This window comes from Saccopteryx bilineata, chromosome 2, assembly GCF_036850765.1.
Source record: "Saccopteryx bilineata isolate mSacBil1 chromosome 2, mSacBil1_pri_phased_curated, whole genome shotgun sequence".
Lineage (NCBI taxonomy): Eukaryota > Metazoa > Chordata > Mammalia > Chiroptera > Emballonuridae > Saccopteryx > Saccopteryx bilineata.
In genome coordinates, this window is record NC_089491.1 from 281446235 (window position 1) to 281465739 (window position 19505).

At 42.8% G+C, this 19505-nt stretch overlaps 1 protein-coding gene across 11 annotated transcripts in view; it reads right to left on the reverse strand.

Moving 5' to 3' along the window:
• DCAF6 (DDB1 and CUL4 associated factor 6) overlaps window positions 1-19505 on the reverse strand; it is a 93721-nt gene continuing 74216 nt past the window's right edge. For 4 of the 11 annotated variants that reach the window (XM_066261102.1, XM_066261108.1, XM_066261106.1 and 1 more), the window contains 6 exons: window positions 15753-15794; window positions 8741-8879; window positions 6501-6657; window positions 5627-5715; window positions 3454-3610; window positions 1-457 (listed from right to left, as the gene is read on the reverse strand). In XM_066261102.1, the coding sequence (XP_066117199.1) occupies window positions 393-457; window positions 3454-3610; window positions 5627-5715; window positions 6501-6657; window positions 8741-8879; window positions 15753-15794 (649 nt within the window). In that variant the 3' untranslated portion in view covers window positions 1-392. The remainder of the gene's footprint in view (window positions 458-3453; window positions 3611-5626; window positions 5716-6500; window positions 6658-8740; window positions 8880-15752; window positions 15795-19505) is intronic. The other 7 variants (XM_066261110.1, XM_066261107.1, XM_066261104.1 and 4 more) reach the window with 3 other exon arrangements.

Below are 19505 nucleotides of genomic sequence, written 5' to 3' on the forward strand. Positions count from 1 at the left end.
TCTTAAAACAACCAGCTTCTTTAATTAGACAGCAACAAACATGCAAATGGCAAGTGTAGAAATTTATTTGAGCCAATATTGTCACCACCGTGAGGGTTACTCTCCAACACTGACCCGAGCTCCCCCGTCTGGAAGTTGGGGGTATTGCACTCCGTCGCTAGCACTGCTCAGACATGGCAACTAGGGATTAGAACATTCTGCTAGTTTTGCACACGCTCCAAAGTCATGCACACAATCATTCCAAACCAATGTCCGCTTATCCCCCAAAAAGGGAAAGCTCCAAAAACCACAACCTCAAAATTGCACTGAAGCTCTGTAAAGAAAAAATATATAATAAATGTCTTGTACAAATGTCAGAACACCCTAAGTGCTGGCCGCTCTGAGCCGCTTGCTTACTCCTCGTCCTCGTTTTCATTCTCCTGACCCGAGCCTTCCGAACGGTCACCCTCCAACCGGTCTGGAAAACACAGAGAAGGGGCTCACAAAAAGAGGTACTTTTAGTATTACAATTGAGGCAGTCCTCAATGCCTTTTATTTAAAGCTGAGTACAAGTATAAACACACCGTCATGTGAAAATCAGCTCATCACTGTATGTGCCTAAGTTGTTTTCTACCTTGAGAGGGAAATTTTAAAAAAGGAAAGAGCATTATTAACTTTGATTATGCATACAATTCTAAACATAAAAATTAAAAAAAGAGGCCCTGGCCGGTTGGTTCATTGGTAGAACGTTGGCCTGGCGTGCAGAAGTCCCGGGTTCGATTCCCGGCCAGGGCACACAGGAGAAGCGCCCATCTGCTTCTCCACCCTTCCCCCTCTCCTTCCTCTCTGTCTCTCTCTTCCCCTCCCGCAGCTGAGGCTCCATGGGAGCAAAGATGGCCCGGGCACTGGGGATGGCTCCTTGGCCTCTGCCTCAGGCACTAGAGTGGCTCTGGTCGCAACAGTGTGACGCCCCGGAGGGGCAGAGCATCGCCCCCTGGTGGGCGTGCCGGGTGGATCCCGGTCGGGCGCATGCGGGAGTCTGTCTCTCCCTGTTTCTAGCTTCAGAAAAATACAAAAAAAAAAATAAAATAAAATAAAAAAAGAAACTCTACAGATACTGATGTATGGTGGCCAACTGCAGAGGTTTCAAACTGTTCCGAGTCCAGGAATCAAGGGGCCTGTGCCTGGTGTCATGGGGGGCGGAGGGTGAGAGGGAGGCTGTAAGTGGGGTGGCCCTTCCTGAGGGCCTGCACCTGTAAAGAGATTTTACAATGAAGTATTTGCTTTGTTGCAGGCATTGTGAGGGTACAGTGATGACCACAACAGACAGTGCCCACCCTGCAGCCCATCTACATGAGACTCGCGTGCACACAGCTACGAGCAGGCCAGGGCACGCCGCTGTCCTCTCCAGTGCTGCGCTCTGCACCTGCTGGCCCTCTGCTCACACGCTTTCGCCCAATTCTTACTCATCCGACGCCACTCCTGTCCTCTCTGTGAAACTGTCCCAGGCCTGTCCTGAGACGCAACCTGTGGAACTTGGAGCTCCCTTGCCCACGTTCCCGCATGTCATAGGGAACCCACCATCTCTTCCTGCAGCTCAGAGTCTGGGTTGGGGCAGTGAGGGCTTGGATGCGGTTTCCAAATTCAGGTGTTCCTGCTTATCAGTGGGCAGCCGGGGGTGAGCTTCACAAAGTCCCGTCTTGTGCAGGGTCGGAGCTAAATGAGGGCAGGTCTGTAAAATGACTCACCTAAGGCCTGACACACGACAGCTACTCTATAAATGGATATTCATTGATAAATGATATCCAACATTTAAAGAAATTTATGGTATCAGTGAACAGTGATAAACACTTATCTGATAAACATTTTGTTTAAAATGGGTACTGAAACTTTTTTATTGTCATGAACACAGATCACTGTTTTCCTTCTTTTCTTTTTTTTTCTTTTTTTTAGGGTGGAGGCCTAGAAGTTTGGCTTTGACCAGAAATACTGTTTGGGAGCCTAGCACATCTTCCTAATCCCGGAAGATCTTTAGAAAGGCTCAAAGTCTTTATTTGAATTGTCCAATGAAGTTCCCTGGGGGTAGCAAGAGCTTGGGGCTGGGGTGTGAAAGGGCAGTTAGTTCCAGGAAGGACCAACCATCTTGCGCGAATTGCAAATAAGGTCATTTCCTGCTTCAAGTTTCCCTTCTACAGCTGGGACAGTGGAGAGTTCTACTAGTCATCCATCCTTAAGGGGAATCTTAACCACCACCACCATCACCACAAAAGAGAAAGTAATATCACATTAGGGACTGGGTTAAAGTTAACCAACTTCTCCTCAGCCAAGAGAAAGTCTTTTTCTCAGCTGTGATCGGATCTCTTGGAAGCTTTCTACAGAACAGACTCTCTACAGAATAGAAGGAGCTTCAGGTTGCGAGGAAAGGATGTGCAGGTAGATGAGGATTTAGGATAGGTGTCTTGCTCTCAGCACACAGAGACAGACATAAAGGACTGTCATAATAAGATCAGCCCTCTTTATTGTACTATTTCCTCTTCATTCTCGGGAAAGAGGACGGTGGGCCATATAGGCAATAAGGGACCTTGTTTAAATGCTGGATAGGAAATGAAAATACTGGGCTTTGGAGGGAGGGTCGAAGGTAGGCGGAAAGAGGCATTGGAGGTGGCTTTCTACGAAGAATTTCTTTCCTCCCCCACCCCTCGGGCTTGCCCCACTGCTCCATTTTCAAGCATCCTATCTAGGAACTCACATACTCCCAGCTGCTGGCTCGGGGAGGCGCACCCAGCAGGGAGCTGAGCAGACTGGGGACTCTCGAGGGCGCCCAGGGCAGCCCGAGCGGTGAGCGGCGGGGCCGGGGGAACACCTCCTCTGGGCTGCACTGGATCCAGGAGGGTGGTGGCACAACCCAAGCCGGGGCGATCTGAGAGGTCGGGGATTGGGTCAGGGCGATCTGGGGGCCGCGGGCTTGCTCTGGGCTACCCCATAATTGATCCCCGCTGGCCGCGGGAGAGCACCCAGAAACCCTGCGCTCTGCGTGCTCTGCGCGCCTTGCCCTGTTCTCCTTCTTGAGCATTAGTTATAATACATGCATTCTGTGTTACCTCTGGCACTCGCCCTCAGTTTATCATTTAAAACAAAAGCACACTGAAGAAAACATAAAGGTATCTGTTTCCGCCTCAGCATGGTACATTTCCCCTTGTTGGGGCTCTGCTGTTGGGGCTACACTGTCCGGGCTCTGTCGTCGGGGTTACGCTGTCCGGGCTACGCCCAACTCTGAGCGCCTGGACCACTAAAGGCTGCTGGTAGGCGCTTTGTCTCAGAGAAGAAAGCACAGCAGTCACATGTTGTCGAGTGACTCTTGTCTTTCCATTCTGATGCTTCCCAATAAATCAGTTCACTGTGCTAACTAGCTAACTTCATTTCGTGATGTAAGAAAATAATATAAATTCCTTTAACACAGAGCTTAAATCATACCATGTTTTTCAAACACAATCGTAATGGGACTCGAAGTCTGACAGTTCTCACCAGCTCGGATGTGGTTCAGGGAGGCCAGCATCCTCAGCATGAAGGAAGCAGGCACCGTGATGGTGTTTCTCGTCTCCTCCAGCATCAGCTCGTTCCGAGTTATCACCTGGGAGGCAAGTCAAACAGCCACGTCAAGGACCCTGGGCAGCCAACCCGCTACCCAGGGACTGGAAGGACGGTCCAGAGAACAGGCCCCACTCCTATGTGCCCGTGTCCACACTGCCCAGGACAGCCTCTCCTGGCCACCTCCCTCAACCTGCGTGGGAGGGGTGAGGGCGGAGGGCACCCCTCAGCCAGCGGCCAGGACAAAGGTCAGCTCTGGCTGCCGAGGCATCCACGAACTCCGGTTACACTCACTTGTAACCTGTTCTCAGAGCGTCCATGTTATGCCCACCCATCATTCCCCTGACAGCTGCACTGACACGTCAGGACAGAGCAGTGTTCAACTCCTGTCCCCGTTCACTGAGGTCCTGCGAGAGTTTGCTGCCTTGGCCAAGATAAACAGATTCTGAAGACACCGAAGGGTCACGGGAAATCGTGGACAAAGGAAACGAGAGGGAGAGCGGAGAGCACCAGAAGGAGGGGCCCGAGAGGAAGAGGAAGGTGCCAGGGTCAGCCGTCCCCAGGGGTGACACGTGCTCCCAGCTCGCTCGGGGTCCCCACAGGGCCCTGCACAGCCTCACCCACAGTGGGCTTCTCACACACTGTGGGTCTCTGCACACGGCTGTTTCCTCTACCTTCCCACACACTGGAACATGCTGACCCTTATGTCTCAAGGGCTCCTCTGCTCCCTGCTGCCTGGTAAATTCAGTCCCGGTGACTTCTCTGCCCTTGGTGAAGGGTCCCCACCCGTTCCCTCCATTCACAAGCACAGCTGCTCCTCTCTACAGGCTTCCAAATGCTGTGCGCACCTTGGACACTGACCACACTGTATTCCAGCATTTCCACCTCAGTCTCTCTCTCGTCCACACTCTCTGAGCACAGGGTGTGTGTGTCTTTTAACCTTAGTGCTGTGCCTGACACACACTTATGTACAAATTCCACTAAATGCGTGAGAGCACGTGTGGGGATTGTGCTCAATTGTCACCCAGTCTCTAAAATAGTTTGACCCACTTACTACGCTGTTTGCAATGGACCCTTATTTAATTTACTTATTTAAAGAGAGAAACGGCCACCTGAGCTGCACTTCCCTACCCGCAGGAGCTCAGCAATTAGCAGCTGATTAATGCAGTGGGCCCTCAGTGCAAAAGGCTTCTATGGAAACCCACAACGGAAACCCCAGTTGAAGCCTGAGAAAAGGCAGAGACCATCAGTGTTCCCACCCCAGGTCCTTATAAACCTAGAACTGCACAGAACTCGGCTGGAAAACTGCTGACTTAATAAGAAGCAGAGAAAATCTTATAATATCATAATAAAGAACAAAGACGTTTGTTAGTTGTCCTGCTGTCTGCAAGGCTATGAGGAAAGACGCAGAAGGAAAACTGCTGTCTCAAAAGGACAGTGTTTTTTAATGATCCTTTACTGCAATAAGCACAGTCAACCTATTTTTCTTAAACTACAAAACACTTAATGTGGTATTATTAATGCTCAGTCTTCTAATTAGCAAAATACTAGTTCAATTTTTAACTCTAGTATTATGTAGCTATGTCTTGATTTTCAATTTTTCTTTTTCTTAAAATTGACCTCCTTAACTATATTAACTTGTTTTATGTTACCAACTGATAAGGATCTGCTTTGATATTTTTTTTCTTTTTTTTGTGACAGAGACAGAGAGAGGGACAGATAGGAAGGGAGAGAAATAAGAAGCATTAATTCTTCGTTGCGGCACCTTAGTTATTCAGTGATAACTTTCTCATATGTGCCTTGACCGGGGGGCTTCAGCAGAGCGAGTGACCCCCTGCTCAAGCCAGCGACCTTGGGTTTAAGTTGGTGAGCCTTGCTCAAACCAGATGAACCCGCACTCAAGCTGGCGACCTCTGGGTTTCGAACCTAGGTCCTCCATATCCCAGTCCAACGCTCTATCCACCGTGCCACCGCCTGGTCAGGCTGCTTTGATATTTCTTAAGAAAGTATTTCAAGAACAAAATAAAATAAGGTCTAATAATTATAATAAACATCTTACCTCATCAGCAAGTTTTCGGTTAAAAATCCTGGACTCTTCCAGTGGTGACCAGATCTTTATGTCATAATCTATGCCAGACGAGGCTAGAACTAGAAATAAAGTGAATATATTAACATAAACTTAAAACATATGCCACTCATTCAAGATAACCACACACACGGAAGTGTGTACACGTATGTGAAGGCATGCACATACATCTGTACACACGCATACACAGCAGGGCCTCAGTTACGTCGTTGTGTTTTGTGCAAAGTCGTATCATCATAACCCTGATGAGAGGCCTGAGGAACTAACTCTTGTTTACAATAATTAGCTTACAGTAAAACAGGTGTTGTTTCACTTCAAGTCATAGAAGCCATCTACAGTGCTGAGGACCTACAGTGTGCACGTGTACAGCGAAAGTAAGGCGAAAAGAAAAGTATACTGATACATTTGTTAACTGAGAATACTATGTTGAAGATTTCCTAAAAGGGACCTTAGAATATAATTTTCAGACCATCTTTAATGACTCGTATTCCTTTCATCTATCTACCGCTTTTCCATGAGAAACACAGGTCATTTCCAACGGGAGCTTGGAGCCAGTCAGTGTGTCTTTGTAGGTCCTACCTGGATAAGCACTGAGAATTTCAATCATCGGAACCTCTCACGGCTAATACAACTTAGAAGAAATATTAGGAGAGGGTGGTCTTTAATCTACTTCCCCATACTTTCTGCCAAAAGCAGGTTAGAAGTATAAGACCCGTGGAGCGCTCTAATGGACTCCGGCGTCTGTCTACTCGGCTAATCAGATCATGCTGGTGCTAACGGAGAGAACACCACTGCAGCTGACGGCTCGCTCAGGACCACCAGCCCTGCCGTTACAAGGTCTCCTTACTTGGGTCAAACGGATGTGGCTGCAGGCAGTTCACCACGTGATTGTCAGCTTCCAGAAGCATTAAGTGCTCAGCAGTGTGACGATCCCAGATGAAGATGTGGCCACAGTCAGAACCACTCATCACAAAGTTAGCACCCCAGAAATTGGCTTCTTTTATCTAAGGGAAAACACAAATTATAAGAAAATTAAAATTAAAATTATTAAAATAAAGATTTACTCTATTCTCATATTTAAAAAATTAACTGGCTTAGAAAATAAAAGATTGAAGAGCGCCTTTGTCTTCTAGTATCTTCAAATCACGACAGGGGTTTACTAGCAGGGGAGTATGGTTCAGTAATGAAAGGTTTTGTTCAACGCTGGCTTTAGAATGCCCAAAATGGTTCTGAGCACACAGTAGGTGCTGCATTAATAAGTGCTAAATGAATGAATGAAACTGCTGGGTTTTGGACAGTATAACAAAAAGTATCTTTTTCTTAGCTATTGGAAGTTCTCATAATTGAGAAAGAAAGAGATGAACATATCTACTTCAATCAAGCAATGAGACAAAGAATAGAATGTACTGGAATGGCTATAAAATCTATCCAATGGATGCATACAAATGAGCCATCAAAATCTTGTACTTCAGAGAGTTTTAGTGATTTTATCTGCAGTTGCTCCTTTGCTATTTCTGGCAGAACAAGAGGGAACCAGTGTTGTTGTTACTTGAAGCTATTATTTCATTTACTGATCTTTCTTTTTCTTTCATTCCATCTAATTATTTTCCTCCATAATTTTACCCAGTAAAATGCAAGAAGTGTAAATTGGTTACTTCTATTAATAATAGTATTCTTTTTTTTTTTTTTTCCTGAAGCTGGAAACGGGGAGAGACAGACAGACTCCTGCATGCGCCCGACTGGGATCCACCCAGCACGCCCACCAGGGGCGACACTCTGCCCATCAGGGGGCGATGCTCTGCCCCTCCGGGGCATCGCTCTGCTGCGACCAGAGCCACTCTAGCGCCTGGGGCAGAGGCCAAGGAGCCATCCCCAGCGCCTGGGCCATCTTTGCTCCAATGGAGTCTTGGCTGCGGGAGGGGAAGAGAGAGACAGAGAGGAAGGAGGGGGGAGGGTGGAGAAGCAAATGGGCGCTTCTCCTATGTGCCCTGGCCGGGAATCGAACCCGGGTCCCCCGCACGCCAGGCCAACACTCTACTGCTGAGCCAACCGGCCAGGGCTAATAGTATTCTTTTTTTTGAATGATTACTGTTACCATCAATGATTTCTGTAGAAAACTAATTATTTCCCTATCCTAAGGCCACTTTTTGTCTAAACCTTGAAGAAAGCAGAATAAAACCGATTCAGTAGTTTTTGAAAACTCAATGAATATATGAGTTGTACTTTCTAGATGCAAATGGTTCAGAATAACAGTTATATAACACTCCGCAAGCGTCCTTTACTAAAGAATTAATAATGCACTCTGTGTACAGACTTGTGGATTATAAAAACCTGAAAAACTTTTAAGAGATCATCAGGCCTGACTGTGGTAGCACAGTGGATAAGGTGTTGACTTGGAATGCTGAGGTCACTGGTTCAAAACCCCAGGCCTGGTCAAGGCACATATGAGAAGCAACTACTACGCATTGGTGCTTCCTACTCTTCCTCTACCCACTTCTCCCTCTTTCTCTTCTCTCTCTAAAATCAATAAATAAAATTTTTTTTTAAAAAAGACCATCAGGCCTGTTCTGTTTATTTCATGGATGAGAAAACTGAAGTTTAGAGAATATTTTAGTGACTAAACAATGTTTTAGTGACTAAAACAAATATTTATTTGTCAATCTTAAGGATAATAATGGAAGTTATTCATTATATATATATCTCATAGTTGTAAAATATATGACTATATTTTGCCATGAATCTGGGTTTCATATATCCAAATCTTTCTTTCTAAAAACAGCAAAAGAGCCAATACGGCCTAAAACAATCTAGTACAAAGGTACACAACCAAGTGTGAGAGAGCGCTTGTACATGCTAACATTTTTTAAATTGCACAACAGTTCCTCAGGAGGGCTGAGTTCTCCTGTAACAGTGCTGGTCTCCGTGACATGTCACAGGCCTGGACGAGCCATGCTGGGGCACGCGACAGCTGTGGAGGGCCACAGGGTACCCTGCCACCACACTGGCAGTATAGGAGGATAGCCTTTATGCAAAAACATTCGTATTATGAAACTGCGCTTTCTGCGGAGAATGCCAAGCACTTGGTACCATTGTCCTGGAGTTGCGATGGCCCTTATAAACCATCTTTACTAATGGCCTTCTAATGTTCAAAGTATCCAGCTCTTCCATCTCCTTCCTTTCTTTCCTCCGCCTGAAGAACTCCTGAATGCGGGCGACAGCCGAGCGTCTATGAAGTACAAATGAAAAGAAGAAAAATAAAAACACACAAATAAATAAAAAACACTCATGGGCCATGATGGAATAAAACAATACACAGTAAAATCAGTAAGTCTAGAAAATACTTAAACTAGACATTATCTCAGTAAGGCACCCCCAATTGAAAGCATCAAAAGGCAGACACAACAGTGAGACTCCACCAGACTAGTTGAGTTACTGGAACGCGATGTTTAGTGAAGAGACCACTTAGAGACCAGTCTTGGCCAACACAGTACAGGGAGGAGCATGCGACACACTAGGTTTTAAAGGGCTCTTTTATAAAACATAGACAAATTCATATACAGTTTATCACAAATAAAACAGGTCCTGTTCAATGTCATTTCTCCTTCTCTCCATGTTAGGCAACATAAAAGCATATAGAGAAACCAAAAGAAACTATGGCTAACATGGAACAGCAATGGATAAACTTCTGTTTTGAGATTTTTATTTAAAGATATTCCCAGCAAAGAAAAGTCAAGGAAAAGAAATGTTAACTAGTGCAATAAAAAAAGACCTTCCAAGGGAATCTATTCTATATGGACTCCGCGCAGAGCACAGATTTGGAGCAAATGAGGCAGACTTTACTCCCCTAAGAACTCAGCTGATGACCAAGCTAAAGACCAAGCATAAGGGGCTCTTTTTAAGACATATTTACTTATTAGAAGAAACTTTTCCTAACATATGGTAGTACTTAATAAGTTTGTTAGTTTGAATATGTTATTTAAAACATGGTATCTTGACATATATAATAGACCAAAGATTCTAAAATATATTGAAAGTCTATAAATCAGTAAGAAAAAGGGACATTCTAACAGAAAAAAAAATGGGCAAAGACATGAGTGGGAAAATTATTGAAGAAATGAACACTTAACAAATAAAAGATGTGCAGCCTCATTAACAATGAGATGAAGATAAAACAAATTGATCACTGTATGCCTATTAGATTAAGAAGATTTTTACGTATGTCAGTGGCAAGAGTACAAGAAAACAGGCACTAATGGTGGGAGTTAAAAAGTGGTTTACATATAAAAAAAGAGCACACTCTTTTACTGTAAACTTTACATTGAACAAATATACATATATATGAAAAACACCAAATAGCAAACAAATATTCCTTAAAAGCCTACTATTTGTCAAGTTGTTTCTGAGAACATTACTTATCAATTCTTTTATAATCAGTCATACTAAATTGGCACACGATTTAAAATTCATAGAAGACATATGCATGGAAAATTTCAGAAGTAATTAATAAAATAATAGTAATAAAGAGTATGAATTCCAACCCAGTGGAGAAAAAATAAAGAAAAAAACAAAACCAAAAAAGCAAAAAGTAAAAAAAAAAAGATGGGTAAAACAGCATAATTAGAAGTAAAAAGCTGGACACAAGCCCAAATACAGCCATATGATTATAAATTTAAATAGAATATATTCACCAATGGAGAAAAAAGAGATTGTCCATAACACACCTAAAGCATAAAGAGAAAGAAAGGTTTCATGCAAAAGACTATAGTGCAAACAATAACCAAATGAAAGGCGGCCTAGCTCCATTAATATCAAACAAAAGAGCCTGACCAGGCGATGGCACGGTGGATAGAGCACTGGATTGGGATGCGGAAGACCCGGGTTCGAGACCCAGAGGTCGCCAGCTTGAGTGAGGGCTCATCTGGTTTGAGCAAAAGCTCACCAGCTTAGACCCAAGGTTGCTGGCTTGAGCAAGGGGTTACTCGGTCTGCTGAGGGCCTGCGGTCAGGGCACATATGAGAAAGCAATCAATGAACAATTGTCAAAATGAAAAACTGATGATTGATGCTTCTCATCTCTCTCCTTTCCCGTCTGTCCCTATCTATCCCTCTCGCTGACTCTCTCTCTGTCTCTGTAAAAAAATAAAAATTAAAAAAAAAAAATCAGACAAAAGAAAGTAAAACAAAAAATATGACAAAGAGGATTACTACAAACACAATTAATTCAATTTACGAGGAAGATATGAACAATTTAACATATATACACCCAATAAAAAGTCTCAAAATACATTAAAAAAGAAATTGATAGAACTACAAAGAGAATCAGACAAATCCATCATTACTGTGAAGATTTCAACACACCTCTCTCACTATTTATTAGGTAAACCCACCTGGCACACAATTAAATAGATAACTAGCCTGACCGGGCGGTGGCGCAGTGGATAGAGCGTTGGACTGGGATGCGGAAGACCCAGGTTCGAGACCCCGAGGTCGCCAGCTTGAGCAATGGCTCATCTGGTTTGAACAAAAAGCTCACTAGCTTGAGCCAAAGGTCACTGGCTCGAGCAAGGGGTTACTCGGTCTGCTGGAGGCCCATGGTCAAGGCACATATGAGAAAGCAATCAATGAACAACTAAGGTGTTGCAACATGCAACGAAAAACTAATTGATGCTTCTCATCTCTCTCCGTTCCTGTCTGTCTGTCCCTGTCTATCCCTCTCTCTGACTCTCTCTCTGTCTCTGTAAAATAAATAAATAAATAATTAAATAGATAACTAAAGGCTGATTTGATGATTTGAATATACGTAAGTCTTGAGCTAATGGTCACATGTAAAATCTACATTAAAAATTAGAGTAATATTCTTTTCCAACACAAACGAAACATTTACAAATTTATCATGTACAAGGCCACAAAGCCAGTTTCTACAAATTTCAAAGAATAGGTCTAATACCCTTCAGGTTCTCTGACAAGTTAGATGTTAATGAAAAGAAAATGTAAATGTGCACAACTGAAGAAGTTAGAAAAAGAACCACAAAAAGGAGAGAAAAAAGTAGAAATAGAAGATAAAAAGGTTAATATATATGAGAGGATCAACAAAGTCAAAAGCTGTTTCTTTGAAGAGACCTAACAGTATGGAGTTCTGCCATAATGAAAAGGGGAGTTCAAAGGTCATGCCAATTTTATATAAACTCTACAAAGAAAAGAGAAGAAATAGTTTTCTACTCATTCTCTGAGGCTAGTGTAACCAAAAACAGAATCATGAGAATATAAAAAAGGAAATTTTTTCAGAATACAGTGTGTCCGTAAAGTCATGGTGCACTTTGGATCGGTCACAGGAAAGCAACAAAAGACGATAGAAATGTTTCTGTAGGATGATGTGGCAGCATGTGCGCACGCGCAGATGATGATATAACACCATGTATACAGCGGAGCAGCCCACGGCCATGCCAGTCGGGATGTGGACGGTACAGAGGAAAGTTCAGTGTGTTCTGTTGCTCGCTAAATATGAATCCGTGACCAAAGTGCAATGTGAATATCGGTGCGTTTATAACGAAGCGCCACCATATAGAAATAACATTACTCGGTGGGATAAGCAGTTGAAGGAAACCGGCAGTTTGGTGGAGAAACCCCGTTCTGGTAGGCCATCAGTCAGTGACGAGTCTGTAGAGGCTATACGGGATAGCTACCTAAGGAGCGCTAAAAAATCTGTGTGTGAGCCCACATAGAACTGCACTGAATAGGGATGAAACTGGGAGAGTTTTCCTTTTATTTGGTGCAGATTTCACATTTCTTTTTTTTTTTTTTTAATTTCTTTTTTTTTTTTTTTGCATTTTTCTGAAGCTGGAAACAGGGAGAGACAGTCAGACTCCTGCATGCGCCCGACCGGGATCCACCCGGCACGCCCACCATGGGGCGACGCTCTGCCCACCAGGGGGCGACGCTCTGCTCATCCTGGGCGTCGCCATGTTGCGACCAGAGCCACTCTAGCGCCTGAGGCAGAGGCCACAGAGCCATCCCCAGTGCCCGGGCCATCTTTGCTCCAATGGAGCCTTGGCTGCGGGAGGGGAAGAGAGAGACAGAGAGGAAGGCGCGGCGGAGGGGTGGAGAAGCAAACGGGCGCCTTTCCTGTGTGCCCTGGCCGGGAATCGAACCCGGGTTCTCCGCACGCTAGGCTGATGCTCTACCGCTGAGCCAACCAGCCAGGGCCAGATTTCACATTTCTATCATCTTTTGTTGCTTTCCTGTGACTGGTCAAAAGTGCACCATGACTTTACGGACACACTGTATAGATGCAAAAATACATCACCAAATATTAGCAACCAAATCCAACAATGTATTAAAAAGGTAACATGTCCTGTTCAAATTAGGTTTATCCCAGGAATTAGTTTAATCCAGTTCCACACATACAGAGCTTGAAGTCCCTACTTGGAACCAACAAATAAAAAGTTAAACAGACTGAAAAACCAACAAGACATACCAAAAGGCAAAAACTACAACTTAAAAGAGCCAGAGGAAACATCGGAAGCCGCCATGGCAGGGATGCTGAGATGCTGAGATGCTGAGATGAGGCATTCAGAACAGCTAGGACTGATACGCTAAGGGCTCTTAGGAGCAAAGAAGACAGCGTGCAAGAACAGGTGGGCAATGTAAGTGAGAGACAGAGAGCTGAAAAAAGAACCAAAAGAACACTGGCCTGGAAGGAAAGAATGCCTTGCTGGGCTTATTAGCACGCTGGACATGGCTGGGAAAAGAACCTCTGAGCTAGAGGATGTATCAACAGAATCCTTAAAACCAAAAAGCAAAGAAAACAAAGACAAAAAAAAAAAAAAAAGCAGACTACCCAAAGACTGTGGGTGTAACATGGGAACACCAGGAGAGAGAGAGAAAGGAAGAGAAGCAGTATTTGAAACAGTGACTGAGAATCTCTCCAAATTAATGTCAGACAGCAAAGCACAGACCCAGAAAGCTCAGAGAACACCAAGCAGGATACATGCCAAAAAAGAGTATCTGAGAATATCATATTCAAAATATAGGATATCAAAGATAAAGAAAATATCCTGAAAGTCAGAGAAAAGAAATATCTTACCCACAGAGAAACAAAAAAAATCACATCTGACTTCTCTTTAGAAACCATAAAGAAAAGAGTGGAGTAGTGTTGAGAGGGGGAAAAAAAATCACCACTTAGAACTCTATACACCCTGTGAAATTATCCTTCTAAAGTGAATGAAAAATAAGTATTTTTTTCAGACAAACTGAAATTGAGGTAATTTGTTGCCAGTATACCTGCCTTGCAAGAAATGTCAAAGGAAGTGTTTTAGAGAAGGAAAAGAGAGATCAGAAATGAGTTTATATAAACAAAGAAAGCACCACATAAGGTAAAATAACTTTTCTCTTATTACTGATCTAACAAATAAGGTTTTTTTTTAAAATCACAATAGCAACAATTTATTCCCCTACGTATGTTTATGTCTATATGTATGTGTGTGTGTGTGTGTGTGTGTGTGTGTGTGTTAAAGTGAGAATGACAGCCAATGAATGATACAAGGGGAAAGAAGGAATTAGAACTGTCACTGTCACTACCTATAAAGTGGTACTCAAACCATCACAAAGTGGTATAGTGCTCCTTGAAAATGGACTTGGGTTAGTTGTAAAATGTATATTGCAAACTCTTGGGCAACCAGTAAAAGAAGTAAAAACAAAAAGTATAACTGATATGCCAAGAAAGGAGAGAAAATGAACTCATATAAAATGTTGACTTAAAATCACAAAAGGCAGAAAATGAGTCAAGACAAAAATAGGAACAAGGAACAAAAGCAGGAAAAGAATGCTCTATCCTTAGAAATTTTCCCAATAACTTCTGCAGTAAAGAAATCACTGAGGCAGAGGAGTCTGATCCCACTCAGTCTACGGGAGGTCAGGGTCACAGTTTCTGTTTATCACTGTTTATTAGTTCACAATAATCTCCACTTCAATCGCTTAGCTTTCCTATGACATGTAAAGCAACACGGTAGTTTTTAATTGCAATCTACACTGTAGGAGCAGAAACTGGGTTTGAGTACTTGGGATAAAAGTTATAAACCAGAAGATCAAATGGCTCTGAAATAAAATCCACTTTACTGTCATTTAACTAGATTATGATAACTGTCAATAGACTTAATTTGCAAAAAGCTACTTTAAATATACCTTCCTGTTAAAAGAGCCTAGAAATAGCAGCACAAAAAGCAAAAACAACTTGGAGCCATTTACACAGGAGCCCTCAGGGAATGGGCCCCCACTAGGGGTTTCTTTTACACCCCCGGATCCTCCCCAGCTTAGTTCATCACTTCTGTATCTCTCACGGGGAACCCTACCATTGCTGCATTCCTGACTGGTGTATATATATATTGTTTTATCTTCCACTTTGTTTTAAAAACTAATGGTAAATAACAGCCATGTGCCACTGGAAACAGGTACCAGGTTGCTTTTGTCAGTGAGCCAGGTTTTGCGCAGATAACGAAACTGAGGTTCACTTTAACGTTATATTTAAAGATGTACCCCAGCATTGGTCTTCAGATTACAGAAGTGTCTGAGAGCTATGTATTATCTCAATGTGTGGACTTATTAATTTATTAAGGTATTGGTAACAACACAGCTTTCTTTTAAAGAATCGGAATCTTAAACTTATGCAGAATTAGAGTCAAGTCCGTTTTTAGTTATTCATCTCAAGGAAAAGGAATGTATTTGAACAATTACAAAAAGCTGCTGTTATCCCAATCAGGTTTTTAAAAAAAACAACACAGAAGTTGAATTCTTCAACAAAATATTCAGAGTAAGTAACCAACATCTGAAGTCATGTCAGGTCGTAGTCGCTTGACTGTATAACACCCTCAAAGTGAACGTCAGTACATATGCACACAGGATATCTCATTTCATTCTGTCCCCATGCAGTGCATGCAGCTGGTTTGTGAAAAGCAACCTGCTTAACAGTGCTCAGCACTTAAAGAATTCAGTAAGTTCCAAGAAGTAGTAACTGTTAATAGGAAAGGTGGTTAGCTGTGGAAAAAGAGGACCTGGCAAATTCATTATAAGGAAAAGTACAATAATGAAGGAACATACTGAATTACCTCATTATTCTATCACCTATTGTTGTTCCTCTGATATTAAATCTAGTGAAGGGAACACAACACAGTCACTCACAGACTTCAAAGAACCAGAGAGTTAAAGCATCAAGGTCAGCATGTTTACCACCAACCACCTCTCTCTAAAAGAGCCTTTCTTTCCCTCTGCGATCTAGGCCTTATGTAAGAATATGTCTTTCCACTAAACGTGCATGTGGAAATGAAGGAAACAGGAACACTCACTGAAGACAGATTAGAAGGAAGACCTTGCAAGAATCCCCTTTATCTTTTGAACAGGTTAGAACCGAACCCTGTTACAGAGTGTAGGGACCTACAGGGACTCACATTATCCACACCACCCACTGGGGCACCTATAGGACCACCCTCATGGCTAAGCTACTCTTTGGGGAATATCTAATTAAGCCAAGAGCTGACTGGCTGTTCTTTTCTTTTCTTTTTTTTTTTAGTGAGAGGAGGGGAGGCAGAGACTCCCACATGCGCCCTACCAGGATCCACTGGGCAAGCCCACTAGGAGGTGATGCTCTGCCCCATCTGGGGCCTTGCTCTGTTACTGGAGCCATCCCTAGCGCCCAGAGTCAATTCACTCTAATTGAACCTTGGCTGCAGGAGGACAGGAGAAGAGTGTGTGTGTGAGAGAGAGAGAGAAGCAAGAGAGGCAGGGGTGGAGAAGCAGATGGGCACTTCTGTGTGCCCTGACCGGGAATCGAACCTGGAACATCCACACGCGGGGCTGACACTGCCACTTGAGCCAACCACCAGCACGGCCTGACTTGCTATTCTAACAGAAGCCTATCTATCAAGCAAGCAAAGAATAACAAAGGTAAAGAGCTTTTAATGCCCTTGGAGTCCCACTCCTTCTTGACAATTACTTTTTTTTATTCTGTAATTTTCTTTAATAAAGAATAAACTTGAATCTTTAGAAATACTGAAAGAGTGATTATAATGAATAGATGGTGGCAATTTTATCATACATATGTGAAGAATTTTGGCTTCAGAGTAGATAATGGAACCACATTTTTATGCATATAAGAAATACTTTTCAGCCCTGATCAGTGGCTCAGTGGATAGAGTGTCAGCCCAGCATATGGATGTTGTGGGTTTGATTCCCAGTCAGGGCACACAGGAAAAGTGACCATCTGCTTCTCTTCCCTTTCTCTCCCTCTTCCCCTCCTGCAGCCAATTGTTTGATTGGTTCAAGATAGGCCCAGTCACAGAGGATAGCTCAATTGGTCTGAGCACATTAGCCTCAGGTGCTAAAAATAGCTTGGTACTTGAGCATTGGCCCAGGATGGGGTTGCTGGGTGGATCCTAGCCAGGGGGGAAGGAGTCTTTCTTACTATCTCCCCTTCTCTCACTTAACCCTTGAAGTAGTGAGTATTTTTCATGCTCCCTGACCCCCCGGGAGTTTTTTTTCAAAAACTGAAATGAATTCCAATTACAGTTTTATTAACTTAAAATCATGTTTGTTTGATAACCAATTTAAGGAAACAAGAAGAACATACATTTGCCTTTTTTTTAATGTTGCCTTACACATTTTTAAAATAAAAATTTTTGTTTCAATTGTACCCTGTATGGTCAGGAGGCACGAGTACATACATAAACGTTTGTACTACTCAAAGGGTTAAAAAAATTTTCAAAAGTCATTAACAGGCAATACTGTTAATATCTTGAATCTTTGCATCTGTACTCAAAAAATATCCAGGAAGCTTACTGAGATGCCTGTGTGTTTTCAGAGCCAAGCACCTCCTGGGTTTGGCAGGAGTAAGAGCTACTTTGCATTTACTTTTAGGACAGCCTGGCACCCTGGAAACACTTCACAGTGAGCTGCCCACTTGCATCTCATCCCACCCCCAGGAACACATATGTTTCCAAACCCAGTGCTTAAGATCACTACGGGACACACAAACTACTTTTATGTATTTTTTATATGCTTATAAAGTATATGCTTATTTCTTTCAATTTATGTAGTTTCCATTTAATGTTCTATGTTCTTGCCCTAGACCAAATTCAAGGGGGCCTACTATGTGGGGATCATAGATTGTGCCAGATATACCAGCTGAGGCATTTTACAATGGCCTGGTATCTCTGTAAGATGAATTTTCTACAGAGCAAGGAGCAGCAGACTATGGATCTTGGGGCTAACCTTGCTCACCACCTGTTTTTTAATGGCCCACAGGCTAAGAACAGTTTTCACATTTGTAGATGGTCACGTTATACATGGTTACAGAAGTACCTACACAATAGCCTCCACTTCGCCTCTCGGCCTTCTATGGAAAAGCCTGCTGACCTCTGCTGTAGGGTCCTGGTACACCGAGGCGAGCGGCAGTTAATGAATGAGAGGAGCATTCCATTGTAACATAGCTAGGTTAGTGGTTAAGGCCTTTATTTTCTAAGGCATTTCTTCTCATGCTTAATCTCAGCCCAAAAGTGAAAACGCCAAGGTCATATTTATTTAACTAAATTATAAGAATGCAAATCTTTAAAGAGAAATCATTACTCTGCATTGCAAACAACTGTTTACTAAATGTGTGTCCAGATGACTGAGTGATAAACTTTTCAGTTTTCATTCTTAAAAATTAAAGTTGGGGCAAAAAAAAAAAAAAAATGAGATCTACTATGTAATTCTTCATACAAATTAAAGCACAGATCTAATCTAAGTGGTGTGAGCTTTCACCATTTTAGTTCCGGGCAATGTCTCTACCCTAACTGAACTCATCTGGACTGGCTTCTCTTAAAGACGTGCATCCTTTTGTTGGGCATTTTATTTAAGCGTGAAATGTATCTTGAGACTCTAAGAACCAAATTGTATAACTTTTACAACAGCTTTGGGACCCTTTGCCCCTTTGGAAACAAATTCTCAAAAAACACAAGCCTACTTATAAGCTGGTAAATAATTCTTTTCATGTTAAGAAGCAAAACGTCTTGAACTTTCTCTCCTTAGAATACAAGGCAACAGTGTTCCTCCTGCAGAAGGACACTACGGGCAGGGCTCTCAGAATGAAGAGCTCCCAGAAACGGGCAGAAATAGTAGAAGCATTTTTATACAGTAGCTCAACATTTAGTCAAGATGGTGCTAAGGAGGTTAGGATTTTAAAAAATTACTTGTAAGGTTTTACACCATTTAAAAATTTTTGGTAAATAGCTGGGAAAGAATAATGTGAATTTCCAAGAAGAACTGGGGTGACTGGAAGTGACTGCAATCACTTGAGCGTCACATCCGTGCGTGTGTCTGTGTATGTGTAGAGTGCTGCATTTAATCTCATCAGTTCACTAAAACTGCTTTCCCTGTTCTTATAAGTGGCTCACATGGTATATTCTGTTCGTCAATAAACTGGTTCTACAAGAATAACCTCTGTTACTCTTCAGTAAGTTTACTATGTCCTATAGAATAAAACAAAATGATACATGGGGAAAACCAAGGCTCAATATCTAAACTGAGTATACAGACTATGATATATTTGATTTAGAAAAAAGCAGGGCAGTAAATGCAGACCAGAGGTGGCCTCAAGTCTGGATGTCTGCATGGGAGCTGAACTCGACAGCACACGCACGTGTGGGGGCAGGTCCAGGCCACTGTCCCTCATCATCTCCCCACAACCCTCTGCCAGCCTAGTTCACACCTAGGTTTCTCGGGTCAATGAGGTGAGCAGGTGCCAAGTTAGTGGCAGGTCCAAACCCTAGGAAAATCCCTGAAACATAGAAACCATCTAAACACTACGAAGATAATAAAGAAATGAT